The following is a 25,596-nucleotide window of genomic DNA, read 5'->3' as shown; positions in this document are numbered from 1 at the left end:
CTGTCATTAAAAGTAGCACCTACAGATCTTGAATTGGCACTTTCATAGACCAATTTGTTGAACAGGAACTGACAAGTGTTGTTAAAGTAAATTCACGTTATTGTTAAAACTAGTCTTATTATTATTTATTTATTTATTTATTTTTAGTAAACGCATGTAAGTGTTGATATTGCATAGACAGTGAAAGCCATAGCAAATATACTGTTAAGGCTGGCCTGTGTACCTCTTTTTTTTGGAGGGAGATTATTCTTCAAATAAAAGTCATGGTGACATAGAAAAATCAGGAAGAGGTTTCAAACTGTTTCATATTTTGCTTGAATAATACAAGTACCTTGTTACTTTGAACCATTGTTTATGAGGTAATATGTATGCAGTAGACATATAGAACTGGCCAAACCTGATACAACAAGCTTTTGCCCAAACAGAGGGTAAACAAGGTAACTGAATCTCTTTTAAGGAGAAACATAAGCTTCGTTCCACGTTTTTTAATTAGACTCTGGGCTTAACATTCTACCACTAATCCAAGTAATGTTAAAGGGTATTTTAAATAGTTGAATTTGAATAGATTTATGGATTAAGTGGTGAGTTGTACAATCATGTTTTTGATGTATAAAGTGTGGAAATTTTAAATATCTTTGCATGCCCCTTTTAACCATGCTTTTATAAGCATCTGCAGAGTTTGCTGGCTTGACAGTAAAACTACAAGGTGCTGGTAAAAAGGCTGTATATTTGTTTTTTAATCTTGCATGGGTTTCTCTTTTGTCTCCATAATCATAACACCAGAACCCCAAGCTAAGTATAATTGTTTATTAATGCCACAGGTTAGGCCAGCCAACTGATTTAAGAATCATTTCCCAACCAAAACACATTCAAAACTAGGAATGAGTATAAATGGTCGTGTCAGAAAAGCTGTGTGCAAAAGTGCACTTCTTTTAAAATAATAATAATAATAGAAAGTTCCCCAAAGCAATATGTGTAAGCTTACATGGCCAGAATGAGGTGATGCTGCAAAGATAATTATTTTGTATATTCTCTCTTGTAAGAAAATGTGCCATCTCTCTGCATCTGTATAGGATGGAGATGAAAGAGCAACCCCTACACCCCTACTCCCCCATGTTCAGCGAATATTATACCTGAGAGGAAATTTGACTTGGCCTATTCCAGTAATATTTTACTACAGTAGAAATAAAAAAGCCTAGTATGTACAAATGTATATACTGTACCTCTCTTCCTTTAATAGAACTTATTTAAAAAATATGCACACACTCTTCCAGTATGGTAATTAAATAACAATAATCTAGTCATCAACATGTCCTGAAATAATTTAAATCCAATCTCAGGTGATAAACATCACATAACAGATTGTTACTTTAAATATTTATTCAGAAATATTATAAGTGAACACACAGAAGTCATTTGTAAAAACAAAAAGAGAATGTACTTACTTTTTAACATGACTTTACATATATAATATAAGCAGTCATTTTGAATTTAAAACAAACACTAAAGAAAATTATTTTCCATTAATGCTGTTGTGGGCCCTTTATACTGCTAACACTTCATACATTTCCTCAACGAACCACTTTATAGACATGTCTGATTGCTGAGGCAAGTACAGGTAAAAACTATATATAAAAAATATTAACACATTCACCCTTATTTTATCAGTCATCATCTAGCCTGCAATAAGAAAATGTTTATTTACTGTTCCACTTATTAGTCCAGTAAGTGACAATGTCTGTAGAAAATAGAAAGCAAATGAGAGAAAAAACTCAATCTATAATAATAAAAGGCAAAGCCTTCACTGACTCACTCACTCACTCACTCACTGACTCATCACTAATTCTCCAACTTCCCATGTAGGTAGAAAGCTGAAATTTGGCAGGCTTATTCCTTACAGCATACTTACAAAAGGTAAGCAGGTTTCATTTCAAAATTCTACACGTTAACGGTCGATAACGGTCGACAACGTCCTCCATGTTGAACTTTATTTATGGCCCCATCTTCACGAAATTTGGTAGGTGACTTCCCTGCGCTAGCCGAAACCGCTGTATTTACTTATTTCGATGGTATGACGCCACTGTCGGCCGTCATATTGAACTTTCCAACGTCACCAATTTTCAAACTTCCCGTGTAGGTAGAAGGCTGACCCCATCTTCACGAAATTTGGTAGGTGGCTTCCCTGCGCTAACCAAAACCGATGTACGTACTTATCTCGGTGGTATGACGCCACTGTCAGCCGCCATATTGAATTTTCCAAACGTTACTAATTCTCCAACTTCCTGTGTAGGTAGAAGGCTGAAATTTGGCAGGCCCATTCCTTACAGCTTACTTTCAAAAGTTAAGCAGGTTTCATTTCTAAATTCTACGTGTAACAGTCATAACTGGAACCTACTTATGTACATATATACTGGCTATAGCCTGCAGCTCCGTTGCCCTGTGAGGCGGAGTTGCGTCTCTCATCGTCACGCCTCCCACGTAATTGAGTGCCTTCCCATATAAGGCTGTCCGTCAGCGGCGATCCAATAGAAACACTCTACCACTAAATATTCACGGGTTTAGGGCTGTGCTTATAGAAACGAAGATGAGATGGTCAGGGTGGTGTTTGGCACAAACTCAGCGAAAGTGCGAGAGAAACTTTTAAGTGCCGGGTCTTAGCTAACATTAAATAAAGCCGTGGACATCACACGAGATAGCAATAGCACAGCTCAGAACCTTCGATGCATGTAGTCCAAGCGGCTCACGTGAACTGACTGTGAACGCAGTACACAGACAAAAAGCAAGAGCTCCAAAGAGTGCTGAACAAAAAAGCATTACACAATTGAGAAGGCAGCAAAAGAATATGAAGCAAGTGACGCATACAAGCATATTCATAAGTGCAGCTACTGCGGGAACAAAGCACACGGTGGAAAAAGTCAGTGTCCAGCTAAAGGAAGACAGTTTAAAAAAAACCTGTGCATGCAGTGTGTGATGTCTCAAATAAAGAGAAAGACGAGCTGTTTATTGATGCAGTAAGAAAGGAATCGATGAATGAAACCTGATATCTTTACAACGGTTGACAAACACGGAATGTAACTTGAACACAACACATCCTCCAAATACGAACCTGATTGAAAGAAATAATGACAAATCCTTGATTACAGCAACACTCATAACAGTCACAAAACAATTACGTTGACAATCATGTTACGTAATTTTTAAAATGTTCCCTTTTCTTTTTCATAACTTCCTGATCCAATTTAGAGTAGCCAGTTAATCTAACCAGTGCATCCTTGGGACATTACAATACCAGAAGAGTGTGGAAACTCCATAACAATAGTTACAAATTAAGGATTTCACCTACTACTGTGGAGCTGTTAATCAGTACTGCCAACCTTTGTGTCACTTTGCAACACAGAATCCACAATTTTCAATCAAGTTAGTTTATTTTCAGCACCTTAAAGAGTACAAGACTTTCAGTCAATGCAATTTGGGGTACATAATAATTATTGCCGTGAGCAGAATATGGGATAAAAATCTTCATACAGCAGAATGGCATCTTTTATTGGCTAACTAAAAAGATTACAATATGCAAGCTTTCGAGGCCACTTCTTTAGGCAAGATGTAAGAAGGGGCTTGAATTGCCTTGAAAGCTTGCATATTGTAATCTTTTTAGTTAGCCAATAAAAAGTATCATTTTGCTTGACTTCTCACTACATTCATAATGGCTAACACGGTACAACGCGCTAGTACTTCATACAGCAGAATAAACCAATAATAGATTGTGCATGTCCACAGATGATTAGACATTGCCAATGATCTTTTGCTAATATTTGATTATTTTTATTTTTAAATTTCAAGTTGACACCATGTATAACCTTAGGAAATTAATTTGTGTGAATATTATTCAGTCACGTGGTTTTAAGTGCTAACAGTAATATAGTGTGAACAAGGTAAAATCTCATTATTAGACGGCACATTCGTTTTTCATAATCCGAACAGTATTCAATTGAGCCTGGGGTTACTGGTGAGATACTTGTCATCTAGATGTAGACAGACATATTAGCATAAAATTAATAAATATTTGCCCCAAAGATACTGTATATAACTAAAACAATGGTTCCAAACTCTTCTGTCATTGAGCTGTAGTACTAGGGTGTTGTACCGTGTTAGCCATTATGAATGTAGTGAAAAGTCAAGCCAAATGACACCTTTTATTGGCTAACTAAAAAGATTACAATATGCAAGCTTTCGAAGCAATTCGGATCTTGCCTGAAGAAGGGGCCTGAGTTGCCTCGAAAGCTTGCATATTGTAATCTTTTTAGTTAGCCAATAAAAGGTGTCATTTTGCTTGGCTTTTCTCAGAGAGAGTGAGAGAGACAGAGAAAAGCAAACAATGAAAAATCAATACGGGCTGTTGGAGCTTTTAAGTGTGCGAAGCAGTGCACAGGAAGCATATCATATATCATTGAGGAGTTTTATTTAATATGTAATACGTGCTCTGATTGGGTAGCTTCTCAGCCATCTGCCAATAGCGTCCCTTGTATGAAATCAACTGGGCAAACAAGCTGAAGAAGCATGTAACATAAATTGAAAGACCCATTGTCCGCAGAAATCCGCGAACCAGTGAAAAATCCGTGATATATATTTAGATATGCTTACATTTAAAATCCGCAATGGAGTGAAGCCGCGAAAGTCGAAGCGCGATATAGCGAGGGATCACTGATATGTATATGTGTGTGTATGTATGTATGTATGTATATGTGTGTGTGTGTATGTGTGTATATATATATATATATATATATATATATATGTCTATATATATATATGTATATATATATATATATATATATATATATATATATGTATATATATATATATATATATATATATATATATATATATATATATATATATATATATATATATATATATATATATATATATGTCTATATATATATATATATATATATATATATATATATATATATATATATATATATATATATATATATATATATATATATATATATGTATATATATATATATATATATATATATATATATATATATATATATATATATATATATATGAGGGGACTGGGACTGAGGGGGTCTCATGGTCTGGAATCCTACAGATTTTATTTTTTCTCCAGCTGTCTGGAGTTTTTTTGTTTTTTCTGTCCCCCCTGGCCATTGAACCTTACTCTTATTCGATGTTAATGTTGATTTATTTTGTTTTATAATTGTGTCTTTCATTTTTCTATTCTTTAATATGTAAAGCACTTTGAGCTACTGTTTGTATGAAAATGTGCTATATAAATAAATGTTGTTGTTGTTGATGTGTGTGTATTTTGCTATATATATATATATAGATAGATATGACAACAACACTCATATCAATGACAAAACAATTACATTAACAATCATCTTAAGTTATTTTTAAAATGTTTCCTTTTCTTTTTCATAACTTCTTTAACACACTACTCTGCTGCGAAGCGCGGGTATTCTGCTAGTACATATACATATATACACATATACATATACAGTATATACATACATATATATATATGTGTGTACACTCACCTAAAGGATTATTAGGAACACCATACTAATATGGTGTTTGACCCCCTTTCGCCTTCAGAACTGCCTTAATTCTACGTGGCATTGATTCAACAAGGTGCTGAAAGCATTCTTTAGAAATGTTGGCCCATATTGATAGGATAGCATCTTGCAGTTGATGGAGATTTGTGGGATGCACATCCAGGGCACGAAGCTCCCGTTCCACCACAAAGATGCTCTATTGGGTTGATATCTGGTGAGTGTGGGGGCCATTTTAGTACAGTGAACTCATTGTCATGTTCAAGAAACCAATCTGAAATGATTCGAGCTTTGTGACATGGTGCATTATCCTGCTGGAAGTAGCCATCAGAGGATGGGTACATGGTGGTCATGAAGGGATGGACATGGTCACAAACAATGCTCAGGTAGCCAGTGGCATTTAAACGATGCCCAATTGGCACTAAGGGGCCTAAAGTGTGCCAAGAAAACATCCCCCACACCATTACACCACCACCACCACCAGCTTGCACAGTGGTAACAAGGCATGATGGAGCCATGTTCTCATTCTGACTCTACCATTTGAATGTCTCAACAGAAATCGAGACTCATCAGACCAGGCAACATTTTTCCAGTCTTCAGCTGTCCAATTTTGGTGAGCTTGTGCAAATTATAGCCTCTTTTTCCTATTTGTAGTGGAGATGAGTGGTACCCGGTGGGGTCTTATGCTGTTGTAGCCCATCCGCCTCAAGGTTGTGCGTGTTGTGGCTTCACAAATGCTTTGCTGCATACCTCGGTTGTAACGATTGGTTATTTCAATCAAAGTTGCTCTTCTATCAGCTTGAATCAGTCGGCCCATTCTCCTCTGACCTCTAGCATCAACAAGGCATTTTCGCCCACAGGACTGCCGCATACTGGATGCTTTTCCCTTTTCTAACCATTCTTTGTAAACCCTAGAAATGGTTGTGCGTGAAAATCCCATTAACTGAGCAGATTGTGAAATACTCAGACCAGTCCGTCTTGCACCAACAACCATGCCACGCTCAAAATTGCTTAAATCACCTTTCTTTCCCATTCTGACATTGTTTGGAGTTCAGGAGATTGTCTTGACCAGGACCACACCCCTAAATGCATTGAAGCAACTGCCATGTGATTGGTTGATTAGATAATTGCATTAATGAGAAATTGAACAGGTGTTCCTAATAATCCTTTAGGTGAGTGTATGTATGTATGTATGTATATGTATATGTGTATATATGTATATGTATATATATGTACTAGCAGAATACCCGCGCTTCACAGCGGAGAAGTAGTGTGTTAAAGAAGTTATGAAAAAGAAAAGGAAACATTTTAAAAATAACGTAAGATGATTGTTAATGTAATTGTTTTGTCATTGATATGAGTGTTGTCCTATCTATCTATCTATCTATCTATCTATATATATATATATATATATCTATATATATATATATATATATATATATATATATATAATATAGAAAAATACACACACGCATGCATACATATATACATATACACATATAGAAATATATATATATATATATATACATACATACATACAGTGGGATGCAAAAGTTTGGGCAACCTTGTTAATAGTCATTATTTTCCTGTATAAATGCTATTGTTACGATAAAAATGTCAGTTAAATATATCATATAGGAGACACACACAGTGATATTTGAGAAGTGAAATGAAGTTTATTGGATTTACAGAAAGTGTGCAATAATTGTTCAAACAAAATCAGGCAGGTGCATAAATTTGGGCACCGTTGTCATTTTATTGATTCCAAAACTTTTAGTACTAATTATTGGAACTCAAATTGGCTTGGTAAGCTCAGTGACCCCTGACCTAAATATATATATATATATATATATATATACACACACATACATAAATATACATGTAAATATATATACACATATATATATATATACATATATACACATATACATATCTACATATATACTGTATATACACATATATATATATACAAATCTACATATATATATATGTACATATACCTGTATATATTAGGGGTGGGACTCGATCAAAAAAATTAATCCAATTAATTAAAGGCTGTGTAATAATTAATCTTATGTAATCACACATAAAAATTTGCCCCAAATCGCAAATGTTTTTTTTTTTTAATTTAAAAGGGTTTTAGTGGGCGACAGAATCAAATAATAGACATGGACATGAATATTGTAAACTCAAGCTCTTTTAATTTCTGAAAAAAAAAATGCTTTTAAACTGCATTTGAATTCAGAACAGAAACAAAAATATTATCCCTGGTTAAAATTGGACAGACTTAAAAATAAAGTGGTAGTTTAAGTACTTTAAGTACATTTACAGAATGGTATTGTCTTTAAATAATAATAACCAAAATTTCAACATAAAGTGCAGTTTTTCTTCTTAAAAAAATAAGTCAGAAACATAAAAGGTAATTTGACCAACTTAATCTTTAAACTCTGAGTAACCTTAGCCAAAATAATTTTGTACATTAGGCTAAAACAGTGTGATAATTGAACATTTTGTAATTAGATGTAATTAGAATTACTAATGGTCACTGAAGTCCAATGATCCCCAGTAAGAGCCACAAAGTCCGCTTTCTGTAATGCATCTAATTTTGCTTGCTTTTCAGTATGCACAAAACCATGCTTTTATCAAGACTTCGGTCGGGTAGTGTTTTGAAATGAAATTTTCCTCCGATCAGTCGTAGGAACGCACTTTATTCTGACTCTAACATTTTTGTAGCTGTGATGTGTGCATCAGTGTAATCGATGTACCAGGAAATCATGCATTGACAAAAGTTCCCCTTTGCTTGGAATTGAAAGTGTGATTAAATGCGTTTTTTTTTAACGCATTATGGAGTGCATGCATCGAAGCTTCTCAGCTGTGCTTGTGCTAAGAAGTGGAAACATTTAAAAAATAACGTAACGATTCTGCGTTAACCGCATATTTTTTCATACGTCCCAAACCAAGGAGATGCAAGGGTAAAATAAATCGGGAAGCGCGCGTACATACTCAGTGCATCCATTCTCGGGAATTGAACCTCGGATGTCGGCGCTAGAGGCGAAGCCTCTACAATTGCGCCACGGCGTGTGGCTTGTCTATTTGAGAGTATGTAGATCGGGTATATATATATATATATATATATATATATATATATATATATATATATATATATATATATATATATATATATATATATATATATATATATATATAGAAGAAGTAGTGTGTTAAAGAAGTTATGAAAAAGAAAAGGGAACATTTTAAAAATAACGTAACATGATTGTCAATATACAGTAATTGTTTTGTGAGTGTTATCGAGTGTTGCTGTCATCAAGGATTTGATTATCATTATTTCTTTCAATCAGGGTCGTATTTGTATGATGTGTTGTGTTCAAGTTACATTCCGTGCTTGTCAGTCGTTGTAAAGATAAGAGGTTTCATTCATCGATTCATTTCTTACTGCATCAATAAACAGCTCGTCTTCCTCTTTATCTGAGATGTGACACACTGCATGCACAGGTTTTTTTTTACACTGTCTTCCTTTAGCGGACATTGACTTTTCCACCGTGTGCTTTGTTTCCGCAGTAGCTGCACTTATGAATATACTTGTATGTATCAGACGCTTCATATTTTTTTGCTGCCTTCTCAATTGTGTAATTTGGTTTTTGTTCAGCACTCTTTGGAACTGTTGCTTTTTGTCTGTGCACTGCGTCAGTTCACGTGAGCCGCTCGGTGTACATGCATCGAAGGTTCCCAGCTGTGCTGGTGCCATCTCCTGCTATGTCCATGGCTGTATTTAATGTTACCTTAGTCCTGGCACTTAAAACTTTCTCTCGCAGTTTCGCTGAGTTTGTGTCAAACACCACCCTGACCATCTCATCTTCCTCTCCATAAGCACAGTCCTTCACCCGTGAATATTTACCCGCGGCAGTTTGCTATTGGATTGCCGCTGACGGACGGCCTTATATGGGCAGGCACTAAATTACAAACGCCAGCGGCAGCCTGTCTATGAACTTAATTTAAAGTGTAGGTTTACATCGTGCTTTGTTTCCGAAGTAGCAGAACTCATAAATATGGTATTATATGTCACTCGCTCGCTTCTTATTGTTTCGCTGCCTTCTCAATTATATAATGCATGTTTTCTTCAGCGCTTTTTTGAGGTCTTCCTGATTTTCTATGTGCTGTGTGATTACGTGGGAGGCGTGATGATGTCACACGAAACTCCGCCCCCACGGCGTTGAAACTCATCTCCATTACAGTAAATGGAGAAAAACTGCTTCCAGTTATGACCATTACGCGTAGAATTTCGATATAAAACCTGCCCAACTTTTGTAAGGAAGCTGTAAGGAATGAACCTGCCAAATTTCAGCCTTCCACCCACACGGGAAGTTGGAGAATTAGTGAGTGAGTGAGTGAGTGATTGAGTGAGTGCGTGAGTGCTTGCTTGCTTGCTTGCTTTCTTTGCCTTTTATTAGTATAGATACATACACACACACATACATATATATCAGCGCTTCCCGATTCATTTTACCCTCGCACCCCCTGTGACGGACGATGCCGATTTCGCACCCCCTTGGTTTGAGAAGAAGTATGAAAAAATATGAGGTTAACGCAGCAAAACAGATCACCAATTGAAGCTTTATGAATTTTGGATACTTTATTCACCATCAATAATTGTTTTGGTAAAGCCATACTCTGTGTAATCCTCCTTCCATTTTCTAATTTTTTTGCGACTGCCATGATTAAATGAACGGTAAAAAAGTAAGAGCAAAGCGACAGTGACTTATTGAGGCAGGCAGGCGAGAGCACAATAGCATGCGGGCTCGATGTAGTGCACGTCAAGTCGATCTAAAATGCGCGATCAGATTCGAAAAAATATATATGTTTTCAAGTTCTATTTGGATATATGTAGGTTCTATTTAGTCGACAGAAATATCTTTGGTAGGAATGTAAGTTGAATTTAGTCTTTACATTTCTATGGTGAAGAAAAATGTATGCAATGATGACTAAATTCAACTTACATTCCTACCAAAGATATTTCTGTCGACTAAATAAAAATTACTTATATTTAAAATTTAAATAGAACTTGAACAGATACGATAGTTTATAATACCCACGCAGCACTAAGTGCATGTAAGGGCGAAAGTCATCCGTTTTAACAAGCAGCGTATTGCACTGATATGAAATCGCCTGCCCATTTAATTATTTAGGCATTGATAGATACATTAAGATTTTGTACAAAGAATGTTTTTCATTTTTGTTCCTCGATGGATTCTCGCACCCCCAGCAACAGCTGCTCGCACCCCTAAGGGTGTATATATATATATTACATCTTGCCTGAAGAAGAGGCCTGAGTTGCCTCGAAAGCTTGCATATTGTAATCCTTTTAGATAGCCAATAAAAGGTACCATTTTCCTTGGCCTTTTTATCTACATTCATAATTGCTAACATGGTACAAAACCCTATATTTCAAATAGTAATTATTTTAAAAGTGAATTTTTTGTTGAATTTATTAAAAACAAGTAACATTCCATACAAACAAGTTGAACTTAAAGCTAAATTCAATTCAACCCCCACCCATGAGAAGGAGAGGAGGCCAACAGCCAGAGTAAAATTTTTAAGAGTAGGAAAGAGGAAAGAGAATCCTTTTCCCCAATATTCTTTAAATGCTTATTCTAATATATTATTGATTAGATCGTTCCAAGTTTTAAAAAAGTTTTGAACAGATCCTTGTGACAGATAGGGGGCGCTGTCGCTCCCTTGAACCCCTGTCCAAGACTCCAGACACCAGATAAAAGTCCAATAGTTGACTTTATTACTACACAACAGTGCACAAAGCACCCTCTCCTCCACAATACTCATTAACTACACAATAATAATCACAATAAACAATCCTCCACTCCCAGACGTGTTGCCCTCCTACCACCCGGCTCAGCTCGCCGTCTGGAATCTCCCACAATCCTTTTATATTTCATGACCCGGAAGTGTTCCAATCCCCAGTCCATGTGATCTCCTATCACTTCTGGGTCGGATAAAAAGTCCTTTTCTTCACCCTGGCAGCATGTCATTCCCCTTGTCCATGTGACTCGGACGTACTTCCGGGGCGTAAGGCAAATAACCATTGTTCCTCCCTGCAGCGACTCCTAGTGGCCCTCAGGGTATCCAGCAGGGCTGTGTATAAAAACTCCAATGTCCAGGATTCCCTGCTGCATTTGGGGCATCTCCGTGCTGCAGGGAGGGCTCCAACTGGCGGCGTGGGGGTATTGGCCGGGATGAACGGTCAGCCATCTATCACATCCTATAAGTGAAAATTATTTTTTTTTCCAATTTCAAATAATATATTACATCAGTTACCCACTGACTTAAAAAAGGTGTCCTAGGATTCTTCCAGTTGAGCAAGAGAAGTCTATGTGCTAATAGTGAAATAAAGGCAATTACAGTTTGTTTGTCCTTCTCCATTTTAAGCCCATCTGGGAGGACATCAAACACAGCTGTTAATGATTTAGGAGTGACTGTGACACCAAGGTTGTCTAATAGGTATTTAAAGATTTTGGTCCAGAATGATGTTAATTTGGTGCACACCCAACACATATGGACTAATAATTCTGGAGCTCGATTGCAAATTTCATATTTTAGATCTTGTCCTGGACACATTTTGGACAATTTTAATGAGACAAAAAGATTTTAAAATTGAATAATTGTATGCTTTGCGTGTATCGAGCTAGAGTGAATTCTGTGCATGGCTGCCTTCCACTCCTTTTTTGAAATGTTGAGTAAGAGATCCTTTTCCCACTGTACTCTGGGATCTTTGAAAGGAGGGGACTTTATATATTATAGAAGCGCTGTCTGAGTCCTCAAGATTAATCAATATTTCTTCCGTAATAGAAGTAGATGGGAGGTGAGGAAAATTGGCCAGATTTTGTTTAGCAAAGTTTCTAATTTGGAAATAGTGTAAAAATTGTGTTGATGGGAAGCTAAATTTGGAGTGCAATTGTTTGTAGGATGCAAAGACGTTATCTTTGTACAAAAATTAAAAACAGTGCACGTTTGAGAGGGTGGAAAAAGGTGGTTATCATGCAGAGGTACCACAGATGAAAACTTCTCTATCTTGAAGTACTTCCTACATTGGTTCCATATTCTGAGTGAATGAAGCACAAGGTTGTTAGTGTATTAACAATAACTTGTATTTACTGGGGCACAAAGCAAGGAATATAAAGAAATACTGATGAATTTTATTTCTGTTGCGGACCAAGCCTCTGTGTGTTCATCTGTTTCTGTCAATGTCTAGGTTTTTATAGCTTGTATATTTTCCACCCTGTAATAAAATGGAAAGCAAGGTAGAAACAAGCTACCGTCCATCTTTGGTCTTTGTAGGGTCACCCTTTGGATGCATGGATGTTTTAAATTCTAAATAAATGAAGTTTTGTCTGAATCCCATTTCTTAAAAAAAAGGTTTGTTAATGCATATGGGGATGCTTTGAAACTTATGAAGGATATTCATCTTGACAGGGTTAATTCTCCCTACTAAAGTGAGATAGAGGGTAGACCATTTATGCAAGTCTTGCTAAGTTTTTCCATGCAGACAGCAAAATTTTGTTGAAAAAGCGCTTTATGTTTATTTGTGATGTTTATCCCTAGGTATTTAAACTGATCTGCAATGATAAAAGGGAAGATGTCCAATTTAATATCGTGTGCTAGAGGGTTCACTGGAAATAGCACATTTTTATTCAAATTAATTTTTAGTCCAGATATCTTTTGAAATTCTGCTAGTGCTGTTAGGACTGCAGGCACAGTTTTTTGTGGATTTGGTATATATAGTACCATATCATCTGCATATAGTGATATCTTTCTCTGATAATCTCCTTTATCTCAGAAGCATTTCGAAAGTGAACTGCCCATGGCTCAGTGGTGATTGCAAATAGCAGTGGTGACAGGGGGTATCCTTTTCTAGTACCACGTTCTAGTTTGAGGTAGTCTGAAACAATGTTGTTAATACAAGCTGAATCTTCTGGACTGGTAATACAGTAGTTTCATCCATGCACATATGTTTGGGCCAAACCCAAATTTGTGCAATGTAGTGAATATGTAGTCCCATTCAACAATATTAAATGCTTTTCCTGCATCCAACTATAATAAGATATCCAGGGAGTTAGACTTTGTGGGTGACTGTATTACATTAAACAGGAATCGAAAATTGTAATGTGAATCTTTTAAACTATGCTTATTTGTATTTTAGCTGGATGCAAAAACAGAATTTTCAAGAAAGAAGTACTCCAAACACAAGCTGAAAGATGAAGGGTAAATGTTCATTCATTTTATTTTTTAGCTGCAGTATGTGGCAAAATATTATAATTTTTATCAGTGTGTTTCTTCTTCATTCTTGCAATTCTGCATTAGATGAAAAGATTTTAGGATATCGCCTGTTTTTACACACACAAAAAGGCACACACTGAGAACTCTCTTGAATAATTTTTTAGTGAGTTTTTTGGGATCAGCTCATTCACATGTCATTAAAAAACAGTATTTTTTTTAAGTTGTTTATAGTCTGATAGTTGTTGGGTGGGGATCATGAAAGGTATGCATGTGACCAAAGATGTTTGAAATATTAAGGCATATTTAATGCATTAATAATATGATAATTGCAAAACTAATAGCTTGCAGTGCCAAATAGAAGCAGATCTGATGTATCACTCTCATTTTGAGTGCATTGCTCATTTCCCTCAAAAAAAATCAGTGCATGAACATATTTATATGCAACTTAGTTCAAAAAGTTCCTCCTTTGATTGGATGAAGAATTGTTCTCTTATTTAAAATGTATACAATTTTAATACTCTTCTCAGATAGCTAATAGAGTAATTAAACAAAATGACTGAGCTAGTTTTAACATTCATATGTCTTCACACAAGTACTTTTCAGTAGATAGGTTAATTTTATTTGATGTCAGTAAAGTATGGCTCACATAATATTTTATATGCTTAATCCATTAAAAGTATGGCTTTTTCATTCATATGACAACCCAGGAATGTACTGCTGTCTGTTATACTGGAACTTGACTAGATAGACTGACAGATTAATTTACTTGGATTCTTCACTCATTTTTAGTTAGACTCGCTTTGGAATGTGCTTGTACATTCTACAGTAACCTAAATGTATGAAATTAATTATTAACTCTATTTGTATCCATTACCAATTTATAATATTTGATGTTTTGGAACTATTTATTGTAAACTAATATTCAAAACATTCCTTCATTTTTTCTAAAGCAGCTTCATACATTTGTTCTTGTAAAGTATCCGTGTTTCTAATCCGAGATGTAAAATAACAAAGTAAAAGTACTTTGTTACTTTACTTAAGTACATTTTTCAGCTATTTAAACCTTACCTGAGTAAATTTCATAGGTCTACTTTTACTGCCGCCCCACTGCATTTTAGATAAAACTAGCTGAAATACCCAGCGTTGCATGGGAGGAAAATAGTTTTTTTAATTGTTTGAGAAAAACATGATTAAAAAAAAAACAACTTTAAAAATAAAAATAAATTAACAAACAATAAACCTGGGTTTGCTTCCCAGTTCCTCACTGCGTGGAGTTTACATGTTCTCCCTGTGTCTGCGTGGGTTTTCTACGGTGGGCTGGTGCCCTGCCCAGGGTTTGTTTTCTGCCTTGTGCCCTGTGTTGGCTGGGATTGGCTCCAGCAGACCCTAGTGACCCTGTAGTTAGGATATAGCGGGTTGGATAATGGATGGATGGATAAAGACTCACTAATTTGTTTGTCTTGCAGTGTTGTATACAAACCGGATTCCAAAAAAGTTGGGACACAAGTCCCAAATCGTGAATAAAAACTGAATGCAATGATGTGGAGGTGCCAACTTCTAATATTTTATTCAGAATAGAACATAAATCACGGAACAAAAGTTTAAACTGAGAAAATGTATCATTTTAAGGGAAAAATATGTTGATTCAGAATTTCATGGTGTCAACAAATCCCAAAAAAGTTGGGACAAGGCCATTTTCACCACTGTGTGGCATCTCCCCTTCTTCTTACAACACTCAACAGACGTCTGGGGACCGAGGAGACCAGTTTCTCAAGTTTAGAAATAGGAATGCTCTCCCATTCTTGTCTAATACAGGCCTCTAACTGTTCAATCGTCTTGGGCCTTCTTTGTCGCGACCTTCCTCTTTATGATGCCAAATGTTCTCTATAGGTGAAAGATCTGGACTGCAGACTGGCCATTTCAGTACCCGGATCCTTCTCCTACGCAGCCATGATGTTGTGATTGATGCAGAATGTGGTCTGGCATTATCTTGTTGAAAAATGCAGGGTCTTCCCTGAAAGAGATGACGTCTGGATGGGAGCATATGTTGTTCTAGAACCTGAATATATTTTTCTGCATTGATGGTGCCTTTCCAGACATGCAAGCTGCCCATGCCACACGCACTCATGCAACCCCATACCATCAGAGATGCAGGCTTCTGAACTGAGCGTTGATAACAACTTGGGTTGTCCTTGTCCTCTTTGGTCCGGATGACATGGAGTCCCAGATTTCCAAAAGAACTTGAATCGTGACTCGCCTGACCACAGAACAGTCTTCCATTTTGCCACACTCCATTTTAAATGATCCCTGGCCCAGTGACAACGCCTGAGCTTGTGGATCTTGCTTAGAAATGGCTTCTTCTTTGCACTGTAGAGTTTCAGCTGGCAACGGCGGATGGCACGGTGGATTGTGTTCACTGACAATGGTTTCTGGAAGTATTCCTGAGCCCATTCTGTGATTTCCTTTACAGTAGCATTCCTGTTTGTGGTGCAGTGTCGTTTAAGGGCCCGGAGATCACGGGCATCAAGTATGGTTTTACGGCCTTGACCCTTACGCGACAGAGATTGTTCCAGATTCTCTGAATCTTCGGATGATGTTATGCACAGTTGATGATGATAGATGCAAAGTCTTTGCAATTTTTCGCTGGGTAACACCTTTCTGATATTGCTCCACTATCTTTCTGCGCAACATTGTGGGAATTGGTGATCCTCTACCCATCTTGGCTTCTGAGAGACACTGCCACTCTGAGAAGCTCTTTTTATACCCAATCATGTTGCCAATTGACCTAATTAGTGTTTATTGGTCTTCCAGCTCTTCGTTATGCTCAAATTTACTTTTTCCAGCCTCTTATTGCTACTTTTTTGGGATTTGTTGACACCGTGAAATTTTGAATCAACATATTTTTCCTTTAAAATGATACATTTACTCGGATTAAACGTTTGATCTGTCATCTACGTTCTATTACAAATTAAATATTGACATTTGCCATCTCCATATCATTGCATTCAGTTTTTATTCACAATTTGTTTAGTGTCCCAACTTTTTTTGAATCCGGTTTGTATATGTTATCATCCAGTGGACATTTGGAACCAGCCAACTGTATTTAATCTGAATATCAACAGGGGCACAGTGGTGCTCAAACATAAAGAATGTTGGCAGTCACATCCAGTTTGCCCTCGTGTTTTTTTTTAATTGTTTGAGAAAAACATAATTAAAAAAACAATGTTAAAATAAAAATAAATTAAGAAACAAAGACTCACTAATGTCCTTGTCTTGTGGTTTTGTATGTATGTTGTCATCTAGTTGACGCTTGGAACCGGCCAACTCTATTTAATTTGAAAAGCAACAGAAGCGCAGTGCTGCTCAAAAATACAGAATGGTGACAGTCGCCTGGTATATACTAACTGTGTGCTGTTAAAAGCATGGGATCCTAGAAAGTATTTAAATCGTCAGAAGTACTCTAGGCATCTCTCTGGTAGAAGGATTCATGTTGCCAAATTGCTCACATCGTTTGTGCATTAGCAGCCAAGCAACTGTCTTTGTTAGGAGGTTTTCTTTTGCCGGTTTACTGGCCTCACTTGCGTATCCTTGAAGGTGGAGCTCTCACCCTGGCTCTACGTCTCACTTCTGTGCTGGACAGACACACACACACTCTTCCACGCATAAAACCCTATTTAGTTTCAAAAGAAACAGGGGTGCAGTGGTGCTCAAACATAAAGAATGCTGGCAGTCACCTCCAGTTCGCCCTCTGGTGGTCGTTCCGAGTGTGAACTGGATGATAGCATGCATACAAGCTCACCCACCACCCTGCTCAGAAAGGGGTGGATTACGGCTGATTTCATCCTACAGTATTTTTCGTTGACTAATGAGGAACATGTGTACCAAGTTTCATGAAAATTGCTCCAGCCGTTTGGACATAATGCTGGAACATACATAAACACATTGATAGATAGATAGCATAGTGTATTATGAATTCATAAGAGACCTACCAAGTGTGTTGACAGCTTAGGTTATATAATGTTCAGTATTTTTCAGAAACGCGCAGTAGCATACATTCCACTGCTCAATTGTTAGGTTGTTCCCTTGCACTAATGAAACATGGAAGGTGAATGTACACTTTCACCATGAGATATCTGAAAACTTGACCAAAGGAAATCTCTGCTTTCAAGTATTTACCTTAAATTTTTATAGCTTGTATGTTTGCTGCCCAGTAATAAAACTGAAAGTTGGGTAGTGCCATGCCACCTTCTGCCTTAGGTCTTTGTTAGGATCGCTCTTTGGATACGTGGATGTTTTGAGTTCCAAATAAATGAGGTTATTGTTGATTCCAATTGCTTAAAAATGATTTATTGATGTATATTGGAATGTTTTGAAATAAAAAAAGAAGCTTAAGAAAAATATTCGTCTTAACAATGTTAATTCTTCCAGCTAGTGTGAGATGAAGGGTTGACCATCTATGCAAATCTTGCTTAATTTTTTCCATGCAGACAGTGAAATTTTGTTGATAAAGAGCTTTCCGTTTACTTGTGATGTAGGTATTTAAACTGATCTGCAATGATAAAAGGTAGGGTGTCTAATCTAATATATGCTTGAGAATTCACTGGAAAGAGTATACTTTTATTCAGATTAATTGTGAGACCAGAGATCCTTTGAAATTCTGTAAGTGCTGTTAGGACTGCAGGCACAGAATTGTGTGAGTCTGATATATACAGTACCATATCATCTGCATATAGAGAAAGTTTCTGTTCCAGTCCTCTGATAATCCCCTTAATCTGATCAGCATTTCGACAGTGAACCGCCAGTGGTGCAATGGCGATTGCAAATAGCAGTGGTGACAAGGGGCATCCTTGTCTGATACCACATTCTAGTTTAAAGTAGTCTGAACAAATGTTGTTAATACAAATGAAAGCTTCTGAATTGGTATATAGTAGTTTGATCCAATCACAAATGTTCGGGCCAAACCCAAATTTCTCTAATGTAGTGAAAAGGTATTTCCATTCAATCATGTCAAATTCTTTTTCTGCAAAATTTAAATTTAAAGAAGCATTTTGAAGTAGACATTTTCTTCCTCCTCTTAATCTATCTGATATGGAGCTCTTGAAGTCCCAAAAAAGTGTATTTTTAATGTTGTGCAAACAATATTTTAAGGGTACAAGTAATATCTTAAGTACACAAGTTAAATATTGTGAGAACCATATCCATTTGTTGTATACACAGAATATTCTGGCAGATTTTTATCAGCCCAGTTAATGAAACGTTATATTGCGCTTGGCTGTAAAAGTTGCTGATTAGTTGGGGAAGACAGACTCAGGGTTCCTGCCTGATTTTGTGGCCTGCAAGAATGAAGAGAGACACCAAGTTCTTGCTCTCCCTTATTATGGGAGTGCTAATAAAAGTGGTGTCAGCTTTTCCACAAGCAGAAATACCAGTACCTTATGGCATCTGAGCTTGGGAAAAGATAACAGAACACTGCCATGTCAATCAGAATCTACTTGAGCTTTAATATTTATAGAAAATATAAAGTAGATAGCTTATTAAGTGAATATTCTAGTTTTATTTGCAAGGGAGAACTTAGTGATACTGTATATTCTTGGTGAATTATTGGAAAGTTACTGCATATCTGTTATTCTGTCTTGTCCTAAATTGCAAAGCATATGAATTTTATTTTCTCTGAACTGTCATTTTTGTTAGTCCTTTATATGAATCGGGGAAAGCATTTAAATTTAACAGAATTTACCTAGTTCAGATTATTCTTCAGTAAAACATTAACAGTCAGATTTGTATTTGCCATTATATTATGATGTACTGAAGTTTAATTATTGTAGTGTAATATTAATGCAAGTTGGTTTAATGCTTAGGTGTTCTGGTAAATGTTTTTCTGTACAATTTAAATTGTCTATAGGAGTGAATTTAAAATATAAATGTATATTATGAGGCAACTAGTTGCCATACATCTAGTTATTCTAGAGAGTTAATATGCCTTGAGTTTAATTGTGGCTAATTCTACATTTACATGAGTGCTCAAATGGGTAATTTACAGATATAATTTGGTACATAATTAAGCAAAAGTAACCACAGTTTTCTTAAAAGAATTTTTGTTAAAGAACAATTCTGAAAGTGCTGTATTATTATTTAATCTAATCTATCTATACATTAGTGAAGTTTAATAAACCTAATCTGTGCTGATTTTCATTTTGTTTTTTATTTTTTGTATATATTAAGGTAATACGTTTGTGAGCTGTTCATTTAATTTTATGCTATTTTATTCTACTTCTCTCTGGAGTAGGGATGTCTCATCTAATGCTGCCGGGTATTCCAGTATGGGAGGCATAGTTTAAATCTTATCCACACTCAGTAGTACCACACTTCAGGTCATCACTGTGCCACTGACTGCAGTTATGTACTGATCAAAGGAAATTACATGATTCATTATTCTGTAGTGCATTTCTTTAATAAAAATATTGTATGAGTGTTGTTTAAAAATAAAACGTATTGTTTTCAACTCAAAGCTTTGCACATTCTCATTGTTATAAAATTTATATTTACTTTTGGTGCTTGAGTACTTTTGAAAGCAGATACTTTTTTACTTTTACTCAAGTATTTTTTAACTGCAATACTTCTGATTTCAGTGAAAATAAAAATTTGATGGAATATGAGTACTTTGACTTTTTAGTCAAGTATCATTTCTGAGTAACTTTCACAATATTATACTCCATAAAAAATATTTATTTAAGAGCCTTTTATCAAACCTATATATTATTTTGCATATAGAGTATATCTGAGTCGTCAAGTATTTTGCTGCCAATTTAAATATTTTACATTTTTTGTAAGCTGAGAAAAAATTATGTTTGTAAACTACATTAAACATCTTGTTATTTTTTATAGTTCTTGCATTCGGGAACATAAGAGGCACAGAAGAGAAACCAGGTCACCTGGACATGCAGTGATTCCTGGCTATAGTAGTAAAATTAAGGATAAGAAGCTTGTGCAAGACCATGGAAGCCAGGCAAAGCTTTCCAAATGCAAAACCTCAGATGAGAGACATTTCAGTTTAAAATCTAAGATCAGAAATTACAGACAGACACCTGGGAACATCACAAAGTCTCAAGTGAAGCTACCAAACCAAAGTACATGGAAGGAGTCTTCTACAAAACAAACCTTTGAGGGATATGAGAAAGAAGTAAACACTGAAACATATTTTGAAAATTTACTTTGCACGTCTAATTATGGAACATCCAGAGACCTTTCCAGAAGTGCTGTTCAAAAAAGTGATAGTGACAGATTTGCAAAAGATTGCAACATTCAGCAAATTCCCATGCTTCAAAATACAGAACTCAAAAATAATTATGTTCAAATGTCAAAATTCTCTGAACATCTTGGTCAAAAACTAAATGCAAAGAACAAAAGATTTAGTAAATCAGCAAGTCCTTGCAAACAAAAATCATCTACTACACATGCCACACATACCTCACTTATTAAGATGAAAATTGCCAAAAAATCCACGATGTTGAAAACATCCCATAAAGTGAGTGAATCTGTTGCTACTCCTAATTCAGAGAAACTGTCAAAGTATGAAACCATTAATTGTTCTCTAGCTGAAAAAATGAAAGAAGGGAGTTCTTGTCATTCTTCAAAGTTTTTTAAAAACAAATATATACAAAGAAAGAAAGTGGAATGTACAAATGATTTCAGACTGCAAAGTCCAGCAAAAGAACCTTTCTTCACTAGTTTTACTAAACAGGTATTGGTTTCATCAAGCACCGTTAGAAACCAGGAGGCATCAGATGAGCACAAAAAAGTGGAAACAAAATGCATTGAAGAAAGGCCTATTTTCAGTCAAACGGTATTTTTGATTTCTTGAATTTATAAGTACAGTACCGTTAAGTATGAAAAATGTTTTTGGCATATATTGTCTTATTTCCCCAGATTGTCTGTATTGAAAAAAATCTGTACCATTATCATTATAATCAAAGAGTAAAAATTAAGTCTTAATTTTTCTACTTTAAGTGTCTATTCAGCAATAGTAAATTTGGCTTTATACTATACCAGATAATTTTTTAATTCTTTAGATCTAACAATTTTAATTTTTTCGTGTCAAGGTACTGTATAAAAAAAAAAATAAACTGCTGAATTTTAAAGAAGAGTGGCAGATTATTTCCTTATAGTATGAAAAAATATTCTGAATATTGAATTATGATGTGTTAGTCCCTTCTAATGTTGTTTACTTTTTTCCATTTTATATATATATATTTTTCACCCTAGATCTCTAAAATACCAAGCTCCTTTTCTGAAGTGCAGGAAGATCAAAGTAAAGATCAAGAGGTATGGTGTTTTTAATTAGAAAATTCAGATGAAAAACAAGAATGAGTAATGAACCCATTCTCAAGTAATGGAATAAAAATAAGGCCATGTTTGAAAGCATGGTAAGTGGAAGACTTTCTTATAGCTGCTGCTAAGTATTTCAAGAGTAGGTTTATAGGGTGTTCAGTAGTTCTATAAGACATATTCATAATTATATCAGTTTTAACATATATCAGTATTTAAGTACATAAAATAACTGTAGAAGAAAGTGTTGCCTCTGCGTATATGAAACTTGCAAAGTAAGTTATTTTGATTTATGCAGTTGTACATTTGACAATGATGCTGACATTTAAACTTTATTAGCCAAAAAACAAAAACCTTTTTGTATTTTTATTAATAAGTAATATCTGTAAATTACAATGTTCTTAGAAAGCATTGTCTTTAGGGTTGTTTCTTTCTTTGTTTAAGGTATAACACAGTGGTTAAGGAATATGCCTCTACACCATAATGATGCCAGTGAATAATTCTGCCTATGTTTTTGCCTATAAAATTGGATATACTGTAAACCATTTTACTATTCACTTTTAAAGTGCCATGAAATCTTCTTCTTTGTTCAGCTGCTTCCGTTGATGGTCACCACATCAAATCATATTTTTCCATATCTTCCTGTCCTCTGTATCTTGCTCTGTTACACCCACCACCTGCATGTCCTCTCTAACCACATCTCTAAACCTTCTCTTAGGCCTTCCTCTTTACTCTTACCTGGCAGCTCCATCCTTAACATCCTTCTCCCAATATACCCAGCATCACTGCTCTGCACATGTCCAAATCAGCGCAATCTCGCCTGTCTGACTTTGTCACCCAAATGTCCAACCTGAGCTGTCCCTCTAATGTACTCATTTCTAATCCTGTCCATCCTTGTAACACCTAATGCAAATCTTAACATCTTTAACCCTGCCACCGCCAGCTCTGTTTCCCCTTTTTTGGTCAGTGCCAGTGTCTCCAACCCAGATATAGCTGGTCTCACTGCCTACAGCTGGAAAAATAAGTATTGAATGTGTCAACATTTTCCTCAGTAAATATACAGTGCATCCGGAAAGTATTCACAGTGCATCACTTTTTCCACATTTTGTTATGTTACAGCCTTATTCCAAAATGGATTAAATTAATTTTTTTCCTCAGAATTCTACACACAACACCCCATAATGACAACATGAAAAACGTTTACTTGAGGTTTTTGCAAATTTATTAAAAATAAAAAAACTGAGGAATCACATGTACATAAGTATTCACAGCCTTTGCTCAATACTTTGTCGATGCACCTTTGGCAGCAAGTACAGCCTCAAGTTTTTTTTGAATATGATGCCACAAGCTTGGCACGCCTATCCTTGGCCAGTTTCGCCCATTCCTCTTTGCAGCACCTCTCAAGCTCCATCAGGTTGGATGGGAAGCGTCTGTGCCATTTTAAGATCTCTCCAGAGAGGTTCAATCGGTTTCAAGTCTGAGCTCTGACTGGGCCACTCAAGGACATTCACAGAGTTGTCCTGAAGCCACTCCTTTGATATCTTGGCTGTGTGCTTAGGGTCGTGGTCCTGCTGAAAAATGAACTGTCGCCCCAGTCTGAGGTCAAGAGCGCTCTGGAGCATGTTCTCATCCAGGATGTCTCTGTACATTGCTGCAGTCATCTTTCCCTTTATCCTGACTAGTCTTCCAGTTCCTGCTGCTGAAAAACATCCCCACAGCATGATGCTGCCACCACCATGCTTCACTGTAAGGATGGTATTGGCCTAGTGATGAGCGGTGCCTGGTTTCCTCCAAACATGGCGCCTGGCATTCACACCAAAGAGTTCAATCTTTGTCTCAGACCAGATAATTTTGTTTCTCATGGACTGAGAGTCCTTTGGGTGCCTTTTGGCAAACTCCAGGCGTGCTGCCATGTGCCTTTTACTAAGGAGTGGCTTCCGTCTGGCCACTCTACCATACAGGCCTGATTGGTGGATTGCTGCAAAGATGGTTGTCCTTCTGGAAGTTTCTCCTTTCTCCATAGAGAACCTCTGGAGCTCTGACAGAGTGACCATCGGGTTCTTGGTCACCTCCCTGACTAAGGCCCTTCTCCCCTGATCGCTCAGTTTAGATGGCCGGCCAGCTTTAGGAAGAGTCGTGATGGTTTCGAACTTCTTCCACTTACAGATGATGGAGGCCACTGTGCTCATTGGGACCTTCAAATCAGCAGAAATTTTTCTGTAACCTTCCCCAGATTTGTGCCTCGATACAATCCTGTCTCGGAGGTCTACAGACAATTCCTTTGACTTCATGCTTGGTTTGTGCTGTGACATGAACTGTCAACTGTGGGACCTTATATAGACACAGGTGTGTGCCTTTCCAAATCATGTCCAATCAACTGAATTTACCACAGGTGGACTCCAGTTAAGCTGCAGAAACATCTCAAGGATGATCAGAGGAAATGTGATGCACCTGAGCTCAATTTTGAGCTTCATGGCAAAGGCTGTGAATACTTATGTACATGTGCTTTCTCATTTTTTTTTTATTTTTAATAAATTTGCAAAAATCTCAAATAAAAACTTTTTTTCACATTGTCATTATGGGGTGTTGTGTGTAGAATTCTGAGGAAAAAAATGAATTTAATCCATTTTGGAATAAGGCTGTAACATAACAAAATGCGGAAAAAGTGATGCGCTGTGATTACTTTCTGGATGCACTGTATTTCTAATGGGGCCATTGACATGAAATTTACACCAGATGTCAGTAATAACCCAAGTAATCCACACATACAAAGAAATCAAAACAAATAAGTCCATTACATAAGTTATGTATAATAAAGTGGAATGACACAGGGAAAAGGTATTGAAGAAATGGAGATGCAAAAGGCATAGAAAGCCAAGAACCCAGCTGAAATCTTTCACTAATTAGAAAGCAATACTGCCCCCTATCGGGCAAATTAATATCAGCTGGTTTAGTCTCAATTGATGGCCTATAAAAAGGTCTCTCATTACCAAGCTGTCACACAAGAAGCATCTCATGATGGGAAAAAGGAGGGAGCTCTCTCAAGACCTTTGCAATGTTATTGTTGCAAAACATACTGATGGCATTGGTAACAGACGTATTTCTAAACTTCTGAATGTTCCACTGAGCACTGTTGGGGCCATAATCCCGAAGTGGAAAGAACACCATTTCACAATAAACCCGCCACAACCAGGTGCTCCTCGCAAGATTTCTGACAGAGGAGTCAAAATAATAATCAGAAGAGTTGTCCAAGAGCCAAGGACAACTCACAGAGTTTCAAAGAAAACGATAAGTAATGGACTCAATCTCATGGCCTCTAAGTATGCTCACCATGCAAGCTTGTTTAAAGTTTTCTGCACAATATTTGGAAAAGTCCATTAAATA

At 36.3% G+C, this 25,596-nt stretch overlaps 1 protein-coding gene across 5 annotated transcripts in view; it reads left to right on the top strand.

Moving 5' to 3' along the window:
- swt1 (SWT1 RNA endoribonuclease homolog) overlaps nucleotides 1-25,596 on the top strand; it is a 121,301-nt gene that overhangs the window by 31,792 nt on the left and 63,913 nt on the right. For all 5 annotated transcript variants that reach the window (XM_039735728.1, XM_039735730.1, XM_039735729.1 and 2 more), the window contains 3 exons: nucleotides 13,811-13,872; nucleotides 20,773-21,730; nucleotides 22,150-22,209. In XM_039735728.1, the coding sequence (XP_039591662.1) occupies nucleotides 13,811-13,872; nucleotides 20,773-21,730; nucleotides 22,150-22,209 (1,080 nt within the window). The remainder of the gene's footprint in view (nucleotides 1-13,810; nucleotides 13,873-20,772; nucleotides 21,731-22,149; nucleotides 22,210-25,596) is intronic.

Source organism: Polypterus senegalus, chromosome 14, assembly GCF_016835505.1.
Source record: "Polypterus senegalus isolate Bchr_013 chromosome 14, ASM1683550v1, whole genome shotgun sequence".
Classification (NCBI taxonomy): Eukaryota; Metazoa; Chordata; class Cladistia; order Polypteriformes; family Polypteridae; genus Polypterus; species Polypterus senegalus.
This window is presented reverse-complemented; position numbering and strand designations above follow the sequence as displayed.